Source organism: Limanda limanda, chromosome 6, assembly GCF_963576545.1.
Source record: "Limanda limanda chromosome 6, fLimLim1.1, whole genome shotgun sequence".
Taxonomy (NCBI): Eukaryota; Metazoa; Chordata; class Actinopteri; order Pleuronectiformes; family Pleuronectidae; genus Limanda; species Limanda limanda.
In genome coordinates this window covers 4,033,980-4,053,196 of record NC_083641.1, presented here as the reverse complement: position 1 = coordinate 4,053,196, position 19,217 = coordinate 4,033,980, and the positions used below count along the sequence as shown (strand labels likewise).

General features: G+C 40.7%; 1 protein-coding gene across 3 annotated transcripts in view; it reads right to left on the bottom strand.

Annotated features, from left to right (window-relative positions):
* sik3 (SIK family kinase 3) overlaps nt 1–16,976 on the bottom strand; it is a 34,892-nt gene extending 17,916 nt beyond the window's left edge. The window contains exons 1-10 of one of the 3 annotated variants that reach the window (XM_061072465.1): nt 16,666–16,976; nt 4,941–5,057; nt 4,409–4,472; nt 3,696–3,857; nt 3,393–3,517; nt 3,067–3,190; nt 2,263–2,381; nt 1,933–2,043; nt 1,698–1,832; nt 817–897 (exon numbers count right to left, since the gene is read on the bottom strand). In XM_061072465.1, coding sequence (XP_060928448.1) covers nt 817–897; nt 1,698–1,832; nt 1,933–2,043; nt 2,263–2,381; nt 3,067–3,190; nt 3,393–3,517; nt 3,696–3,857; nt 4,409–4,472; nt 4,941–5,057; nt 16,666–16,956 — 1,329 coding nt within the window. In that variant the 5' untranslated portion in view covers nt 16,957–16,976. The remainder of the gene's footprint in view (nt 1–816; nt 898–1,697; nt 1,833–1,932; nt 2,044–2,262; nt 2,382–3,066; nt 3,191–3,392; nt 3,518–3,695; nt 3,858–4,408; nt 4,473–4,940; nt 5,058–16,665) is intronic. The other 2 variants (XM_061072467.1, XM_061072466.1) reach the window with 2 other exon arrangements.
* Nucleotides 16,977–19,217: the final 2,241 nt, after the last annotated feature.

Genomic DNA, 19,217 nt, shown 5'->3' with positions numbered 1-19,217 from the left:
AACATAAAAAAATAAATACATATAAACATATTGCAGCAATCTGACACATTCTTATGTTTCACAGCGTTTCTGAGTCTGTTTTGAGGCTCTGTATGTATGATTGTGTCCAGTGAACAGTCTTGATATGAATTTCAGGTTACACTAAGAGTTGTAAACGCCACTGCTAAAGCCTAAATAATGGACAGACGGCCAGTGACCTATAGGGTCAGGTACCGTTCACATCTAAACCGGTACCAGTCCTGGTACCCATCTCAACTGGCATATCTGATCCGCTATATTAATCGTCGATTCGTTTGAACTGACCACCACATAATGATTGTTCCGACTGTGCGCACTGATCAGAAATGAGCTTAGCTTGATCACGTTTCAGTGGTGAGACACATAATCTTGCTCTCTCTCTACTTAACGTACACTCTCTCTTTCACTCATGTTTACACACTCTCTTACAGACATAACCTCACAGGTACCACAATTTGGCACCGATATATTGAAGAGTGAATCAGTACCTGGTAGTTCCAACGTTAATCAGGTGTTACCCTTAAAAGTAAACAGTTCAGTACCCAACCCTAGTGAGTTCAAACAAGCAAATCTACAAATATATGACGAGCGTATGTTGCTGTGTTTACTGACTTATGCTGCAAAGAGCTGTTCCAACAAATTGTTACTTGTCAAAGTCTAAGTAAAAGCCATGATTGGGATTTTCGGCTCGATGAGCAACGGTTCTGAATGATCTCAGCTTAGTATCAGACATGATCAATGCTGCCCGCACACTGAGGCTACGCCGACCCAAGCCGGAGGACACCATAGTCAACTTACCTCCACAATCTGGTTCTCTGGGTTGATGAGCTGGACATGGGGAACGGTCATGCTAACTGGATTACCCTGTGGATCTGTCTGCTGGACGGACACACACAAGCACACAGGTGATGTGACGATTGCACTACTTTGCTAATAATCTTCTTAGTGCAGTGGGATTGGCAGATGTGGGTTAAAGTCATTCAAGTCCACTCAGTGGACAGACATGCTGCCTACTGTAGGTCAGGCTGATGTACCAGTCATGCGAAACACTACACTCTTCAGAAATCAAATAAAAATGCTTTTCTAATACAAAAAGAGTGAAGAAATCTGTCTGATGGATCCTCCGGGACTCACAAATCAAACTATACCATTATACCAATGATGAATCTTTTGTTGTGTTCACAATCACAACAAAAAAAGATTGCGCAAAATTTCTCACGCACTTTTGGATTATTTGTGTTTACGTGCACGAGCAAAAGCAGTAAACACAAATCATGAATATTTGTCTTTGGTGCCAGAGTTCGTCTCTGGTGAGTTTAATTCTGAACTCTGATTGGTTTCGCAACATCGTTCAAGCTCAAATATTTCAACTCGAGCAAATTGCGCGTATTTCACGTCACACCAATTAACCATGAATATAATGACTTGATATCCAAAAATAATTGACTAACACATAAAAATCTATTCACACCATAAACACATACACATGATCAGTGGACTGCAGAATTTGTTAAGACAATGCTGCGACCCACTGGCTCTAGAAAACATGTTCACAGTTATTATAAAATGTCACAGAATCAACCAAACTCATTAACAATGCTGTCAAGAAGTGTCAACACGGATACATGGGCTGTAACCCCCCCATCATATAATGGCACAACCAAAGGACAATGACTCACCTGCACAGCATTAAGGGGATAGCTAATGGAGCGCGGTGGAGGCTGAGCAACACGCAGGGTCTTGTGTTTCTTGAGGCGGTCGGCCAGCAGACTATAGATGGCACTGTAGTGATCATATGCATCTGTTTGTAGAGACTATGGTGCAAAAATAAAATAAAAGATTATGTTAAAATCAAGATGACTAGAGGAGAAGTGCTGAAAACCTAAAATACATAACGGCATATTTGTGTCCAACCTGAAGTGTGCGTTCTCTGTCCAGGCCGATCTCTGACATGGCTACGAGCACCTGCTCGTTGATGAGCTCTGTGTCTCTTTCAGTCTTCACCTGCACGCACTCTGCTATCAACTGGAAGACAGAAGAAATGGGGAGAAGAGTTGAGGGGGGGATTCTTATGTACACAATTTGAAACATACAGCCACTTGTAAATCTCCAAAAAAAGAGGAAATAGTTCAGAAAAAAGATAAACCAAAAACAGTGTGTTAGAAATAAAATTGCTAAAAAGTGAGGTGGAAAATTAGGTGGGTAGATAATTATTTTCACTAAATCATTCTATGGTGGCCTTACCCTGTCAAAGTCAGGGTCCGGGTCTCCTTCTCTCATCCACTTGTTCTTACAGATCTGCTCCATGGACAACCGTCTGCTGGGCTCCAGAACTAACATGTGTCTGATCAAGTACTCACAGTCTGTGGCAACACACAAACATACATTCTCACATAAGATCACTTAAACACAAATAGATTAGAGTGTACAGTATAGTTTATTAAAACTACTGTTAAAGAGATAGTAATAATAACCAGGAAATAGTGTTTTCCAGCTTAAATCGCTTCATGAAAAGCCATTTTCTAGTACTAATACTGAAAACCTTCTGCCATTTGTTTAGAAAATGTCTAAAGTATACTGAAAATAAAACTGCAGTCACCATCTTTTAATCAAAAACTCAGCCATGTAGGCCTAAATTCTAGCTTTAAAAAAAGATGGTGGTAACAAAAAGTATCAAGTATAGAGAAAAGTTGTTAATGTTGAGTCCAAACAAATCATATAATAGCCGAAATACAAATCTCCCATAAACATGTTAACCCTCTAATGCAGCTTAACCATATTCTTCTCCTTTTGTTTAAAACCATATTTTCTGCACTTTTTTATATGTCTGCAGGAATGATTTCAGGTAAAGTTTGATACGTTTTCTTTACCAATGTGAGATCATGTCCCTGTTGGGATTAAATGTATGTGTTGAGTAGGTGGAGTGCTTCCCAAAAAAGAAATAGATTTTTGGTTGTGTTTGAATTTGCTAAGTTACATAGTGCAGCATTAGGATTTGTGCTGGAGGAGAAGGTGGACAGAGGGAGTCAGGTTTGACAGAAGTCCTACCTGTGGACATGAAGAAGGGGATGCGGAACTTGCCACTGAGGACACGTGCCCGTAAATTTTGTAGAGTGCTGCCATCAAAAGGCAGGGCGCCACACACCAGTACATACAACACCACACCTAAGCTCTATAGAAAAGACAGCAGGAAACAAAAGTATGAGTTTAGTTTTAAGGCAGGCTTGAACACAAAATTATTTAGTTAAATTTGAATTATCAAATGATGACAGCCTATTGAAGATTCTACTTTCTTTCTGGAAAGTTCAAGTTAAATAGCTACAACCTGCGATGCACCCCAGCAGGGCCTCATGTATGACTAAAAGTCTACTCACCCATATATCTACTTTTGGCCCATCATACTCCTTTCCCTCGAAGAGTTCTGGTGCGGCATAGGGAGGGCTGCCACACCACGTCTTCAACAGCTGGCCTCGAGAAAACAGGTTGCTGAAGCCAAAATCTGACAGGGGGAGAGAAGTTTATTAAATCGTATCACACTCCTCAGCAGAGAAAATTGAATCAAATAAGGAAAATGCTCCCAAAGCACATGCTGTCTCTTGCCTACACCTACTCACTAAGACGGCCAAAACCACAAAATTAAGTTAACCACCCTTACATTCTTAAGCGCAAACACACACCTGCGATTTTGATGTTGAGGTTGTGGTCCAGGAGCAGATTCTCAGCCTTCAGATCTCTGTGGACGATGTTGCGGCAATGACAGAAATGAACTGCTGCCACGATCTGCTTGAACTTTTTTCTGGCGTCCTTTTCCGCCATCCGCCCGTGAGCCACCAGGTGGTCTACACACACGCACACAGACAAAGACAAAAAGACACAGTACAGCTCAGAGATTTGTGTTATATGGCCAAAGTGAATCTGGTGCTAAAGGTTTAGTTAAACTGAAAGCCTGTTTCCCCAAAAGACAGACAACGTTAACATTAAAGAGACTGGACCTGACTTACAACATCAGTGAGGCACATTTGAACTTAATGAATGATTAATTGATATAAGAGAAAATATAAAGATAACCGTAAAACAAGAAACCAAGGAGTGTCTATCAAAAATCGTTTGCTGTAATACAAGAATGAACAAGGAGTGAAGAGAAACATAAAATGTTTGACACAAATAAAAATAAATCCCTCTCATAACCAAAATTCGAATTAGATTTAGATTTTATTTAGCAACATTTTAAGATATTTGAAAGATGATGGCCTGCAAGTTTTTTGAAGACATTTTGGAAAAACTGCATATTTGAACAGCACTAAACTAACAACAGAAACGCATACTAAAAAGCACAGGAAATTAAAAAAAAAGAACTCCTAAACAGGGCAACAGTGGGGAACTCCCTTACCAAAAATCTCTCCACCGCTCGCATACTCTGTAACCAGATATATCATCCTCTCCGTCTCCATCACCTAAGGGCATAAACAAAGGATATCAAACAGGACGTACAGACCATCAGACAGACCAACACCTAGTGATTGGTGCTTCGCCCGTTACACAACAGAATGAGTAAGCATTCGTTGGCATATAAAACAGTCAGATTTAAATAGAATAAGAACGCCAGTGTGCTGGGCATGTATGTGAAATGTCCCCACACACCTGAAGAAGTGAAAGCCAATAAAAAACTGTTTTCCTCAAGAATATGGTTATACTGCACAGCCCGCAGTTTTGCATCAGTAAATGTGAAATAAAATCGTTCTTTTTATTTTACAGCCAATATTTTTGTGTAAATAAGTCAAATAGAAAAAGGCAGGTAACATCAGGTCCTACTTAACCAACACACATTTTATTTGTTTGTTGTCTATTGGGCCACAAGTCTCAGGTGTAAGATCTGAGCAGTGTACATGTACCTCGTCGCCTTCGTGGGCTTAGGTGTGTACCTGATAGAGGCGGATGATGTGGGGGTGCTTCAGCAACTTCATGATTTGCACCTCTCTGAAGATCTTTTTCAGGTTCTCATCGTCCAGCTGGGTCTTATCCACTATTTTTATAGCCACCTGGAGACAGAGACAAGGGAGGGATAAAGGGAGAGAAAAGGATGAATCATAAGAGAGGGTGAAGTGGTGAAATGAAAGCGCAAGATCACAATGGGAACGGTGAGGGATGGAGTGGTTGTAGGTGACGGGGGGGAGAGAAAAAGACAAACATTCTGCTCTCACCATGAAAAGTGTTTATAACCTCTTGAGCTATCTAAAAGTAGACAATACGTTCGGGGTAGTGGTATGAAGCTGACACTTCACTACAGGCAGTAATTCCAGGACACGGCTGCGGTGCCTATGAAAATGACTGTGATGACACAATGATCACAGAGTCAGGCTCAGTCTAACCTGACCTGGCACAGCACATCTATTAACAAATTACAATAAATACAACAAGAAAAAGAACAACAACAGCAGCATCAACATACTAGAACTACACACTTGCACTTTTGAGATGAACAGCCAAACTCTAAAAAGACAAACAAGGTGCTTTCTTTGCATTCCAGCTTGTTTTGGTAACCTGACCTACGCCATGACCTTTGACTGCAAGAAAGAATATTGTGTAACTGCCGAGCCCTCAACAATGGCTTCGGCAGTGTGGACAGTGATGGCGTGTGACAGGAGCTTTGCTCTACCACTTAGGAATGGGTAGATGACTTTAATGAGTTAATCAAGCGAAGCTAATGGGACTGCCCCAAAACACAGCTCCTGCCAAAAATAGACGGATCAAGCTCAGTCTGTGTGACAAAAATGAAAAGCATGCATCCTGCATCAACACACACATTCTCGCACACAAACACAACACATCCATGAGTGCAACCCTGAGCTCCCCTTTTCCTGATAAGAGACATGAAGATGATGAGTCTATCTGAAGCCCGACAAGACTGACTTCCTGTTGCAGACAGGAAGGGGAAGTGAGGGAGAGCAAAGAGGAGGCTCCTAGGAGAACACAGAGCCACATCTTACTGGCCTTAATCCAGATCAGTGTGCAACAGTTATGGAAAACAAGCATTTCAGTTTAGTTAATGTCTTCCTTCATGTTAATGGTAAATAATATAAATGCTTTATAGTTAGAGTAATCTTACTTTGTGTGTTTGTACCCGTAAATGTTTGTTTTACTATTTGTTGCACTTCTTGTGATGAAATGCATCACACTGAGGAGCAACATTTCATTTTCCTTAATTGACATTTATGTGTGAAATAAATCTGCACATGAAAGAGTTTGGTGACACTTAACACAAATACAATTATTATTAGTATTAAGTGTCTTATTTGTTTGTGTACTGACAATCAGTAAAAATATACATAGAATTACTGCTTTGCAGTTGAATGTCTCCACCAACCAGTTGAATTGCATGTTATATCCATGTGAAAACTTAGAAGCAAAATCAGAGTGAAAGTTCACAGAGAGAAATTAAAATCAGTCAAATTCCCTGTATGTGGTCATATAAATCATCAGTAGTGCTGATTCTGACCAAAGTAACTGAATTACCGTCATCACCGTGATTTCCTTCTATCTTTCCTGCTGGTGAAAGTTACAGGAGTGCATATGCAGTGTTTTTCAAGCCGAAAGTAAAGTAAAATTCAGTTATAGATCAACTAGTCCAATTTTGTCTTTTCATACATGTTTTTTTTTTTAGTTTTTACCGTCTCTGTCAGTAATGAACTTATACTCTCGGTGTCTAAATCATTCGCACTAAACACAGCCAAGCATTCTAAGTCAAACTGAGCATGATCAAAAGTGACATATTTCAAGAAGCATTCAGGACGTTTGTTGCTGCATTCACACATGTTCTTAACATGGTCCACTTGTGATCAAATCACTCAGGGCAGATGTAAATACCAAGTCTTGACGGTGTCAAAGGCAGAAAGGGAGCAGGGCGCCAGTGACTCACATTGACCGCATCACTTGAGGAAAACAATTATCAGCCTCAAATTGCTCATGTCGGTTAATTCTTTCCCCTGTTGTTGAGGTTTCCGCCATGTTCAGTAAAGTATCACTGTACAGTAGGGCTGCAACTAACGACTATTCTGATAGTCGATTAGTCACCGATTATTGAAACGATTAATCGACTAATCGGATTATGAATGACACAAATTCTCAATTGCTATTATTTAGCAAGCAGCTTTTAAATTTAGCCTGAGGTTGTTCAAGGCATGTGATGACTGAAAATAAAGACAATAAAGATAGATACTTCATTATAAAAAATGTCTTTTAATAAACTTTGCTGCATATAAGGGTACTGTTGACACAAAAGCAAAGAAAAATCAAGTTTTTGTCCATTTAAAACCAAGAACAGGCAAAGTGCTAATAAAAAAAATCAATTTAAAATCAAGTATCCATTTTTCGTGTTAACAAAAAAGGACAGGGAAAATAACATTAATAAAAACATCAACAAACGAAACTACAGTCTTCTTCGGACTAAATCATTTTGATTAAAACAAGACGTTTGTCAGGCAATAAGATAACATTTCGCATTTAAACTCGTTAAAAAAAAGTTTAAACCGTATTTTTGTAATGGATGCTAGAATCCTGCGCGCAGGTATATACGTGTATATATAACATCTGACAGAGGCGAGTCCGCATCGTCTCCGTTACGAAGTCAAACCTCCTCCTCAAATGCGCGTGTCCTGCTGCCCTCGAGAGCAGGTCCGCTGTACAGATACTGCAGGTAGTTTTTCTCGGGCCATGTTAAGAGTGTAGTTCTCCCGAACTTTTTACTTCCTGGTGCGCGACAGCGGACGCCGACATTGGTCCATGTTTTGTCGCTATTGCACATGCGCGACTTTCAGAGATAGGAAGGGAGCGAGATGGCTCACTCCTCAGGTACTTCCATCAGCACCTCCGGTAAAACAACGTTTAGTTCCGCTGCGCGACACGAGAAACACGCGCTATGACGGCACCAACGATTCATCGACGAGTAAATTCGTCGGCGACTATTTTGGTCATCGTTTTTTGTCGACGACGTCGACTAATCGTTGCACCCCTACTGTACAGCATGTCCTTGATCAACTCCCCCGCTGATCTGTATTTGGGACACATACAGGACTTTTGCATTTATATTGCGTTTGTTTGATACCCTTTGAAAAAAAGTCCAACATTTTGCATGGACGCAGATTACACACAACTCCAGACGCAACATGACGCACAAAGCCAGGACATCAGGATTGAAGTGACCGGAACGATCCAGATACCTGATCCGACAGTGATTTGGAGGAGATTTCAAAATATAGAGATATATATTGTGTATTGAGTAAATAGCCTAAAAATATTGAGATATTTGTTTTAGGCCATAAGGCCCAGCCCTACATCAAGTAACAAACACAGACCTGACTAGGTCTGATTGACTAGATCAGTGGTAATGCTACCTTGTAAACTGTACTCTACAAGCAAGCAAGTGATCAGGTTGAGCCCTGAGCTTTAAAACCGGCTACGGTACAGTTAATGTGTTGTGAGTGAGAGTGAGTACCTTTATAGCCATCTGCTTTGCATTGCCGTCAATGACTCTGGAATCTTTTAGATTGTGCACGCACAAACACTCATCCTCATGCGTGCACACACATACACACACACACACACACACAGGAGACTGACTGTAATGAGATGAAGTGTCACATAGTCCCTTAGATCACAAGACTATGACCTCAACGTAGCACCATGGCAGAGCAGCTGGTGTCAAGAGTCTGAACCAGTTCCTGTACATTAACACACACGTATCAGGCCTTCAGTACACACATCACAGGATTTCAGGTGATCGATGCCTAAACTATGGCTTCCTGCAATACATTTATATCTCCCCCACAGTTGCAAATTCAACTAAAAAGTTAAAAACAAACGTTGTAAACCAATCGACAATCACTTATTCAACAGCACAGGGAGAAATCCCACCACATTAGTAGGCCTAGATTTGTTGCATCATCATACTCAAGAAGACTCAAGGCTGTAACTGCTGCCGAAAGGTGTCTAGAGTAAACGGTCTTAATACTTGTGTCAAAGTGATATTTAAGGTTTCAACCTAAATCAAAAATACTGTCTTGATGCCCTGCACATGGACACAACACAGCATTGACTGGATGAGGTAGACACTGAGCTGTACACAGCAGCATGTCCTGAGAAGTTCATTGTGCAACACACTAACCCTCTTGTAAACGTTTTTGTTATATATTTCAATGCCATTGTTTCATTCACACTTAACACAGAGTAAAAAAAGTACCTGCATTTTCAGCCCAGTTTTATTTTGGACAAACATTAAACTGACCTATTAAATGTGTATCACAACACGTCAGCTAAGGGCACAACTTTCGCCATGTTGCTTGTTTTTAAGAATCCATTCACAGAGCAAAGCATAATGTGGAGTTCTACTGCAGGTTTTAACCACATGTTGAAATATCGGTAATTCAAATTCCCCCGTCTTACTGAATGTGGTTCAGTGAGCCATCCTGAAAACGGTTACAAAAACATAAAATTTAACAGACTTAATATTTAAAGCCCCTCTCAGTATAATAGAGTATAATGAAACAGTAAAACATGCAGCAGCCCCAAAATTAACCATTAAGGTGATTCAACCCTTGCAAAAAATGAAAGTAGATAAATATGATTGGAACACAGCCAAAAAGCTGTACACACAAATTAAATAGCATTTAAAGTTGACTAAGATTGTATGTTTAATGTTCATGGTGTCTTCTGGGAATCTTGAGAACTCTCTTTGAAAACATTCTCATGACATAACTATAGTGTGGCTAATCCTACATAGAGAATTAGGTCTCCGGTGTAGCGTCACACACACACACACACTCGCCACACGCACGCAGTGAGGACACTGATTGACATAATATATTCCCAAGGCCCTTACCCTAACCATCCAAACTAAATGCCTAGCCCCAACCCTTACCCTAACCCAAACCTAACAAGTCTTAACCCTCAACAATCCATTGAAAAAGTGAGGACCTGACAAAAATGTCCTCACTTTGCAAAAATGTTCTCACTCTGTAGGGTCTATGCTTAAAATGGTCCTCACAAATATATAGGTACAGGAATACACCCACAGGTGCTATGACATAATGTATAAGGTTAACCTTCATCCAGAGGTCACACAGATAACACCTCACTAGAGGTGTAATACTTGAGCTTAATCTGTATCAGAGCATGGGAGAATGCAATGTGCACATGCCGTACTCACATACACACATACTTGTTCTGGGATTATGGCTACCTTTTATTTACAATAGCTAATAAGAACTTTCTTGGTACACGAAGGTTATTGTTGTGTGTGTGTGTGTGTGTGTGTGTGTGTGTTTGTGCGTGCGTGCGTGCACAAGAGAGAGAAAGGTCATGAAATACCACACACTACAAAGGACCAATGCAGGTCAGCACTAGCTCAACTCCTTTATGACTGTAGTATGCATGGGCACATGCAGTATGAGTCAGCTCCATGCCTTTCAGAGATGTTGTTGTGTGTATGAGATTGTGTGGAAATGACTCAGTCGATTGTGTCAGGATGAAAGTACAAGACTGGGGACATGTTATAGAGAGGCAAAACTGGGCATCAAACATTTGTCTGCAATTAGCATTTTTCCCTTGATGTAGGGCTTGGCCATATGGCATACAACAAATATCGCAATATTTTTAGGCTATATCTCTCTATAAATATATAGATATCTCCTCCAAATCACTGTACAAATGTTAAATTCAAAGTCCAAAGAAGGTGGCATAGGTAGCTGACGTTAGCATTTCCTGAGTGAACCTCGTCGGAAGATATCAGCAGACATTAAGGCTTAAAACTCGGTGTTATTTGACCTTATTTCGAGTCGAATATAAATGTCGGGGCTTGCCTAATGATCATTGAGCAGAACAAACTGTCAATAACCGTCTCTGAACATTCGTAAACTCGCTGGGACTGTTCACTTTCTTTCTCTCCATGCTCTCTGAGTCTCTTCCCTCCTTCTCCTGATACAAAAATACACACGCGCGCAGGAGAGTTTTCCGGCTGGGCGGGGGAGCGAGCAGACTGTTGTGAGAAGGGCATGAGAAGAGAAAAGACAATTTCATGCTGATAGCTTAAAACATTCACGTGACAATTTATACTCAATACTCTTGATAGTATTTTAAGGTCATAAACCTCTAGGTAAAGTGCCTTGTGATAATGTATATTATGATTTGATGCTACACAAATAAAATTGAATTGAATAGGGGCAAAATAGTAATTTTATCGCGAGTGGTACAAGCCGCGATACATTGAGTATATTCAATGTATCGCCAACCTCTAACTTGATCACACGACAATTTTGACATGCACCTCTAACCTCAAGCAGTACCCGGTGACTAGTTTTGATAAACACATGACACAATGGTCACTTGCACTGTGGAATGAATCGGTGCGATAGTAACCAGAACTTCAATACCATCTTTGAAGAGAAAATCAATGTTCAAATGTAGGACATAAACAACATTTTCAGAAATAGGTTTCTCGATGACAATATTGTAGCAAAAGCCAAACTGACTCTGCATTGTCGTAATTCCCATCTTGATATGGAAATGCTACAAGGATTAACGAGTCAGTGTTTTAGCCCACAACAGTCTATTTTGTCTTACAATGGTTTCACAATAATCCGAACACATTTAACCATTCTCATTATAAAATTACAGTACTCTGCGGGCAGGCAGAATACGGTATCAAATTTGGAAAATAACGACTTCGCTTTGATCTTTCATACAACGACAAGCTCACAGTTCCTAGCTGGGACGACAAACCTGCCCTCTCTGTTTATCGGGTGCTCATGACAATGTACATGTTCATTGAGCAATCCTAACATGAACATTTTCATAATGAACCAAAAACTCTCTTTACACATAAGCGCTCTCTAACTGGGTGTTTTACTTCATTGGTGCATTATATAGCTGTGTGTAGTACTAGTCCAAAAAGTTAACGTCCACGCACAAGAACTTGTCTTTAACTTTTTGGCCCGTCACTTGGAATCTTTTGCTCGTGAACAAATCTGCCTAGTTATGTAAATCAGTACCAAACTGATATTTCCAACAGTTTGTTATGTCACAATATTGTTATTGGGGCATAAAGTGACATATGCTATGATAGAGAATTTTTTTACATGTTACTCAGATTGTGTCAATCACAGCAGTTCTTCTGGCTGGAAGAATTGTATCAGATGAGCTACCACCATCTTCATTAAGCAATCAATTCAATGGCCTAGTTAAAGGTGGGAACCTGAAGCTCACTTTACAAATTCTACTGTATCTGCATTATGTTGAAAAAGACAGACAGGATAAGACACCCTTAAAGGCAGACAATGGCAAGTCACTTCCATTCAGAATTGGTGGTTGAGGTCTTCAACTATCATGATCTCTATGGAAACCAGCAAGACTTCAACAGAACGACCTTTCCCCAACTAAGAGCCTTGGCAACACAAATCACCTCTGACAACATATAGTGCCGTGGATGATGATGATGGAGCAGAGTTAGTTTTTGAACAGTGTATGCTCAGTCAGCTCTGAACTGATCAGACTTTGTTAAAGGGGGGGGGGGGTAGTATAACCATGGGTGCACTACAGAATAACACTGATAAAGACTTTAGTGTGCTCACACAAAAGCTTGAACTGTGTTATTTGCTTCAAATTCTTACAACTGAGGATGTAGGAACAGACAACCAGAGGGCAAGGAGATAAGTGAAGCAGAAACACAGCCTTTGTCATATTATTTACCTAGATAAAATCTGGCTCGAGTATGCCTCTGCATGGTTTTGAGAAACAGAGAGGGGATGATGTATGTTAACTGTGTGCGAGTGTGACTGATCGAGGGAGTGAAATTGTTACACAGTACATTAGGCCTGTTACCTAACGCCTGCCATCCTGCCTGCCCTCTTCCTCCTGCTCATCCTTTTCTTGCCTGAAAAACACTCGAGAGGAAAGGGGAGACGACAGGAAAAACAACAGGGGGGAACCAACGTTTCCGCACAGAGGCAGGTCAGGACACGCAGCACGGTGCCATCTTTTACCGAAAATGCTCACCTTGCTGTGGGCACAAAAAGATAGAGGGCTCTTCAAAAGCAAATATTTACTTGATCGCTAGTCAGCTGAATTTTGTGTGATTACTACCAATGACTAGGAATGTCAAGATTTGAAATTCAAGTGCCACGATTATCGTCAGAGGATATATCATGTTTTCACGATTATCGATACTATAGAAGGAAAAAGAAACAACAAGAAATATATAGCTAATGAACTCAAATGTGTCCGGCGCTGCATTGGAACTGGTCAGAAACCGAAAGTAAACAAGGATTTTCCTCTGGATGTGAACTCCTTCGATGGAGTATTTTGTCCAGCGTTTGTTGAAATAAGACTGTAACGTCAGTTCCCTCTTCTCAACTAACTTTTCAGTGGCTCGCCCACACACACACCATAGTTGGATATCTTAGTTTTATCATTATTTTTAGTTACAACAAATAAATGTATATATTATTTATCAGTGGACAAGTGAAATAATATTTCACATGCAGAATGTACTAGAAGTATAGTCAACAAGTAGACATCTGCAAGACTGGATGCATCACAATAAACTTGAAATATAATTTCACGTAGAGTGATGTTTAAGAAAAGTTACTCTTTTAACAAGTTGGATATCTTTCTATAATTCCCTAGAATTAATGCGTGCAATGCCTTAACATTTCAAAATAGTCGTACATAATTTTGCTATTATCCAGGACATTTTCCATTATAATGGATTTGACTAGGTTACATCACAGAATGTACACACTCAGAAAATATCATCATAGTAAAATATATAATTATATATTGAACGTGTGTATGTGTGCCCTCACTTGCAGACCCAAATGTAACATGGGGGGGGTCTCAGCTTCACCCTGAGACTGTGCAATGAAATCAACATAAATGAAAACAGAAGCAATGCATGGCCACACTTTTTCTAATATAACATGTGTGTGAGAATAAAAACTCCTCTTTTGACTTCCACTCCACTAGTTGACCTTTGTGGGGAGAAGATGAACTTTCACTATTAAAGGTGCAGCACACACTGATGATTTGGTTGTATGACGCCGTCTATGTTAGTAAGAATATACACCAGCAGTCCTGGTCAACAATTATTGTCAAAATAATACAAAATACATGCATGACCGGGATGTGTGTGTGTTTGTGGGGAAATGAACTTAAAACAAATTGCTTTAGGTTTAACAATCCAACAGAACATAATGGCACTGTTCCTTTCTGGGCTTCTAAGGCAATCAAAAGTAAATAACCAGGTTCTTGTCAGTGTGACTGCGCTGCAGGGTACCATGCATCTATTTTTGTCGAGTCAGCTTTTCTCATTGGATTGTTATCAAACCTAGGCAATAAAAACAAGGCTCCAAAGTGCATTTCATCTGATAACTGGTAATTGTATCCATATTCATGACATCCGCAGGCGTTCAAAAGCAACTGGTGATGCCGCCGAACCCCCTGCACTAGGTGATGGAAATCATGAGCCTGTATGAGACCACCACCAATAGACAACAAACAAGGCATCTTTTTCATTCTGTAATTCAAGGTTTGACTGTAATTTTGTCCCCTGTCTCTCACTCTGTTAAACAGCCGCACACACACACAAGCATTGACAAACACACAAAGCTAAAGCTTCATAACAAGCTCATTAATCTGTCACTATCAAGTTGCTTTGTCTATGTATGTATTCCCCCTAAAAAAGGATTAAACAATCCACTCTCATACCCATTGGAGTTTATACACGGAACCAATTGAAGCCCTTCAAGAAATGTCATCTGCAAATCTATTCCACAGCATTTACTTATGTTTATGTTGTCCTCCTGAAACTGAAGGAAAGCTTCCCTTGGATACCTTGCGCAAAGCAGACAATGACCCACGTCTGCCGGTCTGTGTGTATGTCAACAAGGGCACAGAGGGAAAGCTGCACACTCAGCTGCCTTGACACACCTTGATTAGTGCCATTGGAATTAAAGGATCTTCACCATGTCATGAAGCTAAATTACTGCAGAAGTTGTCGGGAAGTTTAGACTTCAGCAACCACTATTTAAGCGTTAAACAAATCCAACCATCAGAAGTGATGCGCACTATCAAGAGAGCCATGCCTCTGATGTCACAATAGTTAAAGTGTGGCCCTCAGCAGAAGCATTTGCAACAGACTGGAAAACAAAGCGCCGACCTGCTGTTGTTGCCAAGTGCTCCCAGTGCGGCTTTTGGAATAGTTATTTATTTGGGCCCCTTTTGGGCTGATGCTACCACCCTTGTTAAGAAGACATAATCAACATATTTGAAGTCACAACAGACAGCTTGAAATCAAATAGAGCATTGAAACAGTGAGGCCCTTCATCAAATAGATCACCACAACATAAAAAACACATCCTGGCATATTGGAGCAATCCATTCCTCTTGAAGGGCCCCAAACTCGACCTGCCATCAAGATGCAAACCTTCCGCTTGCCAAAAACACTAACAGGCCCTTTTAGAGAAAGCCTGGGATTCATGATAAGTGTCACAATCAGAGATGTTATAGAATACAAGAGACATCTGGCAGACCCCAATACAACGCATGTATATTCATCAAGAATATGAGAGTTTTGCACTTATATAGAGGATTCACACTATTGTCTTCCTGTTTTGTTTGATTGTTTATCTTCTTTGAATAGCACATATGTTGTTATATAATAGTGTCTATTAGTAAATGTGTCACATCATACAGTGAACTGATGACTACTTCCCAGCTCTTGGTGAACGCCTCTCCTCACAATGCAAACGTGCGGTGGCTTTTCTGGCTTTACTACTTTCGCAGTGTCACTGTTTTGTTGTCCGGCTTCGTGAGACTGTCATCTGCCCATTCGCTGAGATCTCTGGATACCACAAGAAGCTGGTGGACGACGGTGAACTAAAGCTCTGACACCGGGTTCAAACGACACGTAATTGAATTTAGAAAGACGTCAGACACTTTCACAAGACCCCGCGATATAAGGACGAGCTCCTTGTTTATTCAAAATGAGTGTGTGTCGACTGGTCAGCGTCGAACTGAACGGCTAAGTCAGTTTTAGATAGTGCACCTAGCTCGGATTTCACAGATAGTTTTCAACACTTGGGCAACTTACACATATTAACTTTGGAGGTGCATTGTTAATAGATGCTTAGTTACCCAGCAGGGTTCTGCTAACTTTTAACCTTGAGGCTTGCGTCTAAAGACTTCTGACTAACCAAAGAGCTAATTAGCTACCAAGCTAAGCTAGCGACTCCGGTCGGAACGTTGAGTCTCCCCCTTTTCATCTTCGTCGATACCCTTCTCTCCGTCCTCTGCGCCCTGCCACACACTCACCCGGGCCTCGGTGGCGTCTCTCACACAGCTACGACTTCACGTAGGTTAGACCATCTGGTGCTAAATGTGTGTGTGTCTCCTGTAGTTAGAAGTGATGCCCCGTGTCGAACGGACCTCCCCCCCCCCCTCCAACACCGAGCAGCGGTGTCACCAAAGCGGGCTGGCCGTTGTCTCCCCGGAGCCTGAAGGCCCCAGCGTCATCCCGACTCAATGGTCGAAAAGACTTGAAATGAAACAATGACAACTTCTCCTCGTTGACCTCTAACGCTCGGCCATGCGCCGTCTTACCTTTGCTTTGGTAATTATGTGTGTGGCGAGTTTAACAACCGCGAAATTTCCCTTGCCGATGGTCCGCTCGATTTCATAGTGGCCCACTCGGGCTGGGGGGGGCCTGGTGGCCGAAGAGTGGCCAGGATTGGTGATGCCCCCGACGGCCGTGCTGGTACGACTGGGGTGGCTGATCCCGGAGGACGGCTGGGCTCGGTTCTGGGAGCCCATGACTGCGTGGCTCGGTCGGGCAGAGTGCGTAATCCCGGCCGCAGCGGACCCCGCAGCACCTCCGCTCGACACGGCCGCCATCTTCTCGCCTCTCTGCGGGAACAACAAGCAGGCTTGCGCAGCGCGCAGCGCGGGCACGCCCCCGCCCTGCGTCATTTTACGTGGAACGCTCCTCCGCAGCGCCCTCTCCAGGTTGTAACCATGGCAACGATCAGCGTAACAAATGACTTCATCCACAGTAACGTATTGTGGTTGCCTTGACGACAGAGAAGTGCGCATTATCACTGTGGTTCCCATGATTCAGTGATTCCTGCTGCACTGTGTGATCACACAGGGTTTAAGGATATACACAGCGAAACCACTATGGTGATTTACAATGCTCAAGCTGAGCCATACAGACTTTCTCAAGTTTCACCCCGTCATCGAATACATGTGTGACATTATTAATATTTACCCAGTTTATAGTGGATGAGTCTACACTGCCACAATGTTGTCTAGGCAGATCTTGGCAGTTGTTCTATTGTATTTTGTATTTACATTCAATGAAACGCTGAGTCTGTTTATAATGTTCTGTTTTTTCCGATCCTTTGTCCATGTTGCTGCTATGGTAGATTAAGTGTATATCTTCAAATGTCATTTGGTGTGCTGAGAAATGTCACGCTACCTGAAAGGATCACCTCATGACTGACTCTGTTTCCACAATAAATAAATCGTCTTTATAAAGGGAACACACACACGCACGCACACTACATTCACAATATTGTTTTCCTGTTTCTCTTCTGTTTCATTGTCCTCCAAGCGATTTTATAGGTCACTTACTACACCAGCATTCCTTGTGCAAATTTTACTATGAAGTATCACACGTTCAAGGCATTTCTGGTATAATTTTCTGTTTCAACTCTATATAATTTGTTGTAGATCTTTTAATTGGTTTCTGTTCTTCTTTAGAGTTGAAACTCCTATCGAACCAGCTACTTAAAATGTATTCAACTTTTTTATATTGTGAAAAAAGGCTGCCAATACGCAAATATACATATGCCAACTTTTAATTTGATCTCCAACATATCTTCATTTTTGGCTAATTTTACATTCATGGGCACATTTGTAGGACTGTTTCCCCCCAAATCATAGTTATATTCAGTTGGCTTAAACTTTGCTCTTCAGCAAACTCAGCTCATATATCGTGTTCTTCAACTTCAGAAAAATGTTAATGCATGTTCAATAAAATTCAGCAAAGCTTTTCAGCAGCGTAGCAGTTACACTGTGCTTTCATCAGGAAATCAAATTAATTTGCTAAAATGATTTTAGGGTGCAACTTTGCAGATGAGCTCCACTGGAAAGAACACAAATAAAAATCTAAATTGTGAATATAAGGGGCAAAAAGAGCAAAAGCGACACCAGCAATAAATTAAGAAATAGATATGGGTTAAAAACCTCACAAAACCCCAAAATATTTGTAACCTATACTTCACAAACAATACAAATATATTACAAAAAAATGATCGATGTAAAATAAAAGCATTTCATACCAAACAGCAGTTTATTCTGTTCCACAAAATGCTTTAGGCTACGGCTAACTTTTATAACTGGGCTCCATATATGGGGAAAACTGATTTATATTCTATTCTATTCGATGGCCCTCTCACCAGGATGTAAACAGCACCCCTCCATGTCCAAGAGGCAGTGCTGCATCCTGTTTCTTCAAGCTGAATTACCAGCTAAGCACAGAAGACAGCTGCTGTGAGAAATAGCAGGTTCTCAGCGTGATTGATGGCATTTGTCAATCAAACTTGATTTAGTAAATGCATTGAGAAATAAGCCTATTGGATGAAATGAGCCTATATGTCTAAAGGCAGGTCCTGCATCATTAAACAGCAGGATAAATTGGGCCCATATATCCAATAAATGCAGGTTTACATTATCTTCCAACCATTAATTGGAAAGTAAGGCTCTGTAATGTATGTTTCCTTGTCTCGGCGACAGGGACACATTGTGTTACTGTAGACATTAGTAATAAGTATTAATACATTCTTATATTTTATTAAAGAGAATATTTCAGCTGTTCACTTCAACCAACCAAGTAGTTTCTTTAGTGTCCATGAGTCAAAAAACAGAATTACTGTGTACAATTTTTATAGATTTGCTTGTGATATTAGCTATTGTTGGCTAGATTTGTCTTTAAATTGTCTTTTCAGAGTTCAGTTTTATCAGTGTGTCATACAAAAAAAGGTTTTAACAGGTTTTAAACCAACCCAAATAGATAGATAGATAGATAGATAGATAGATAGATAGATAGATAGATAGATAGATAGATAGATAGATAGATAGATAGATAGATAGAT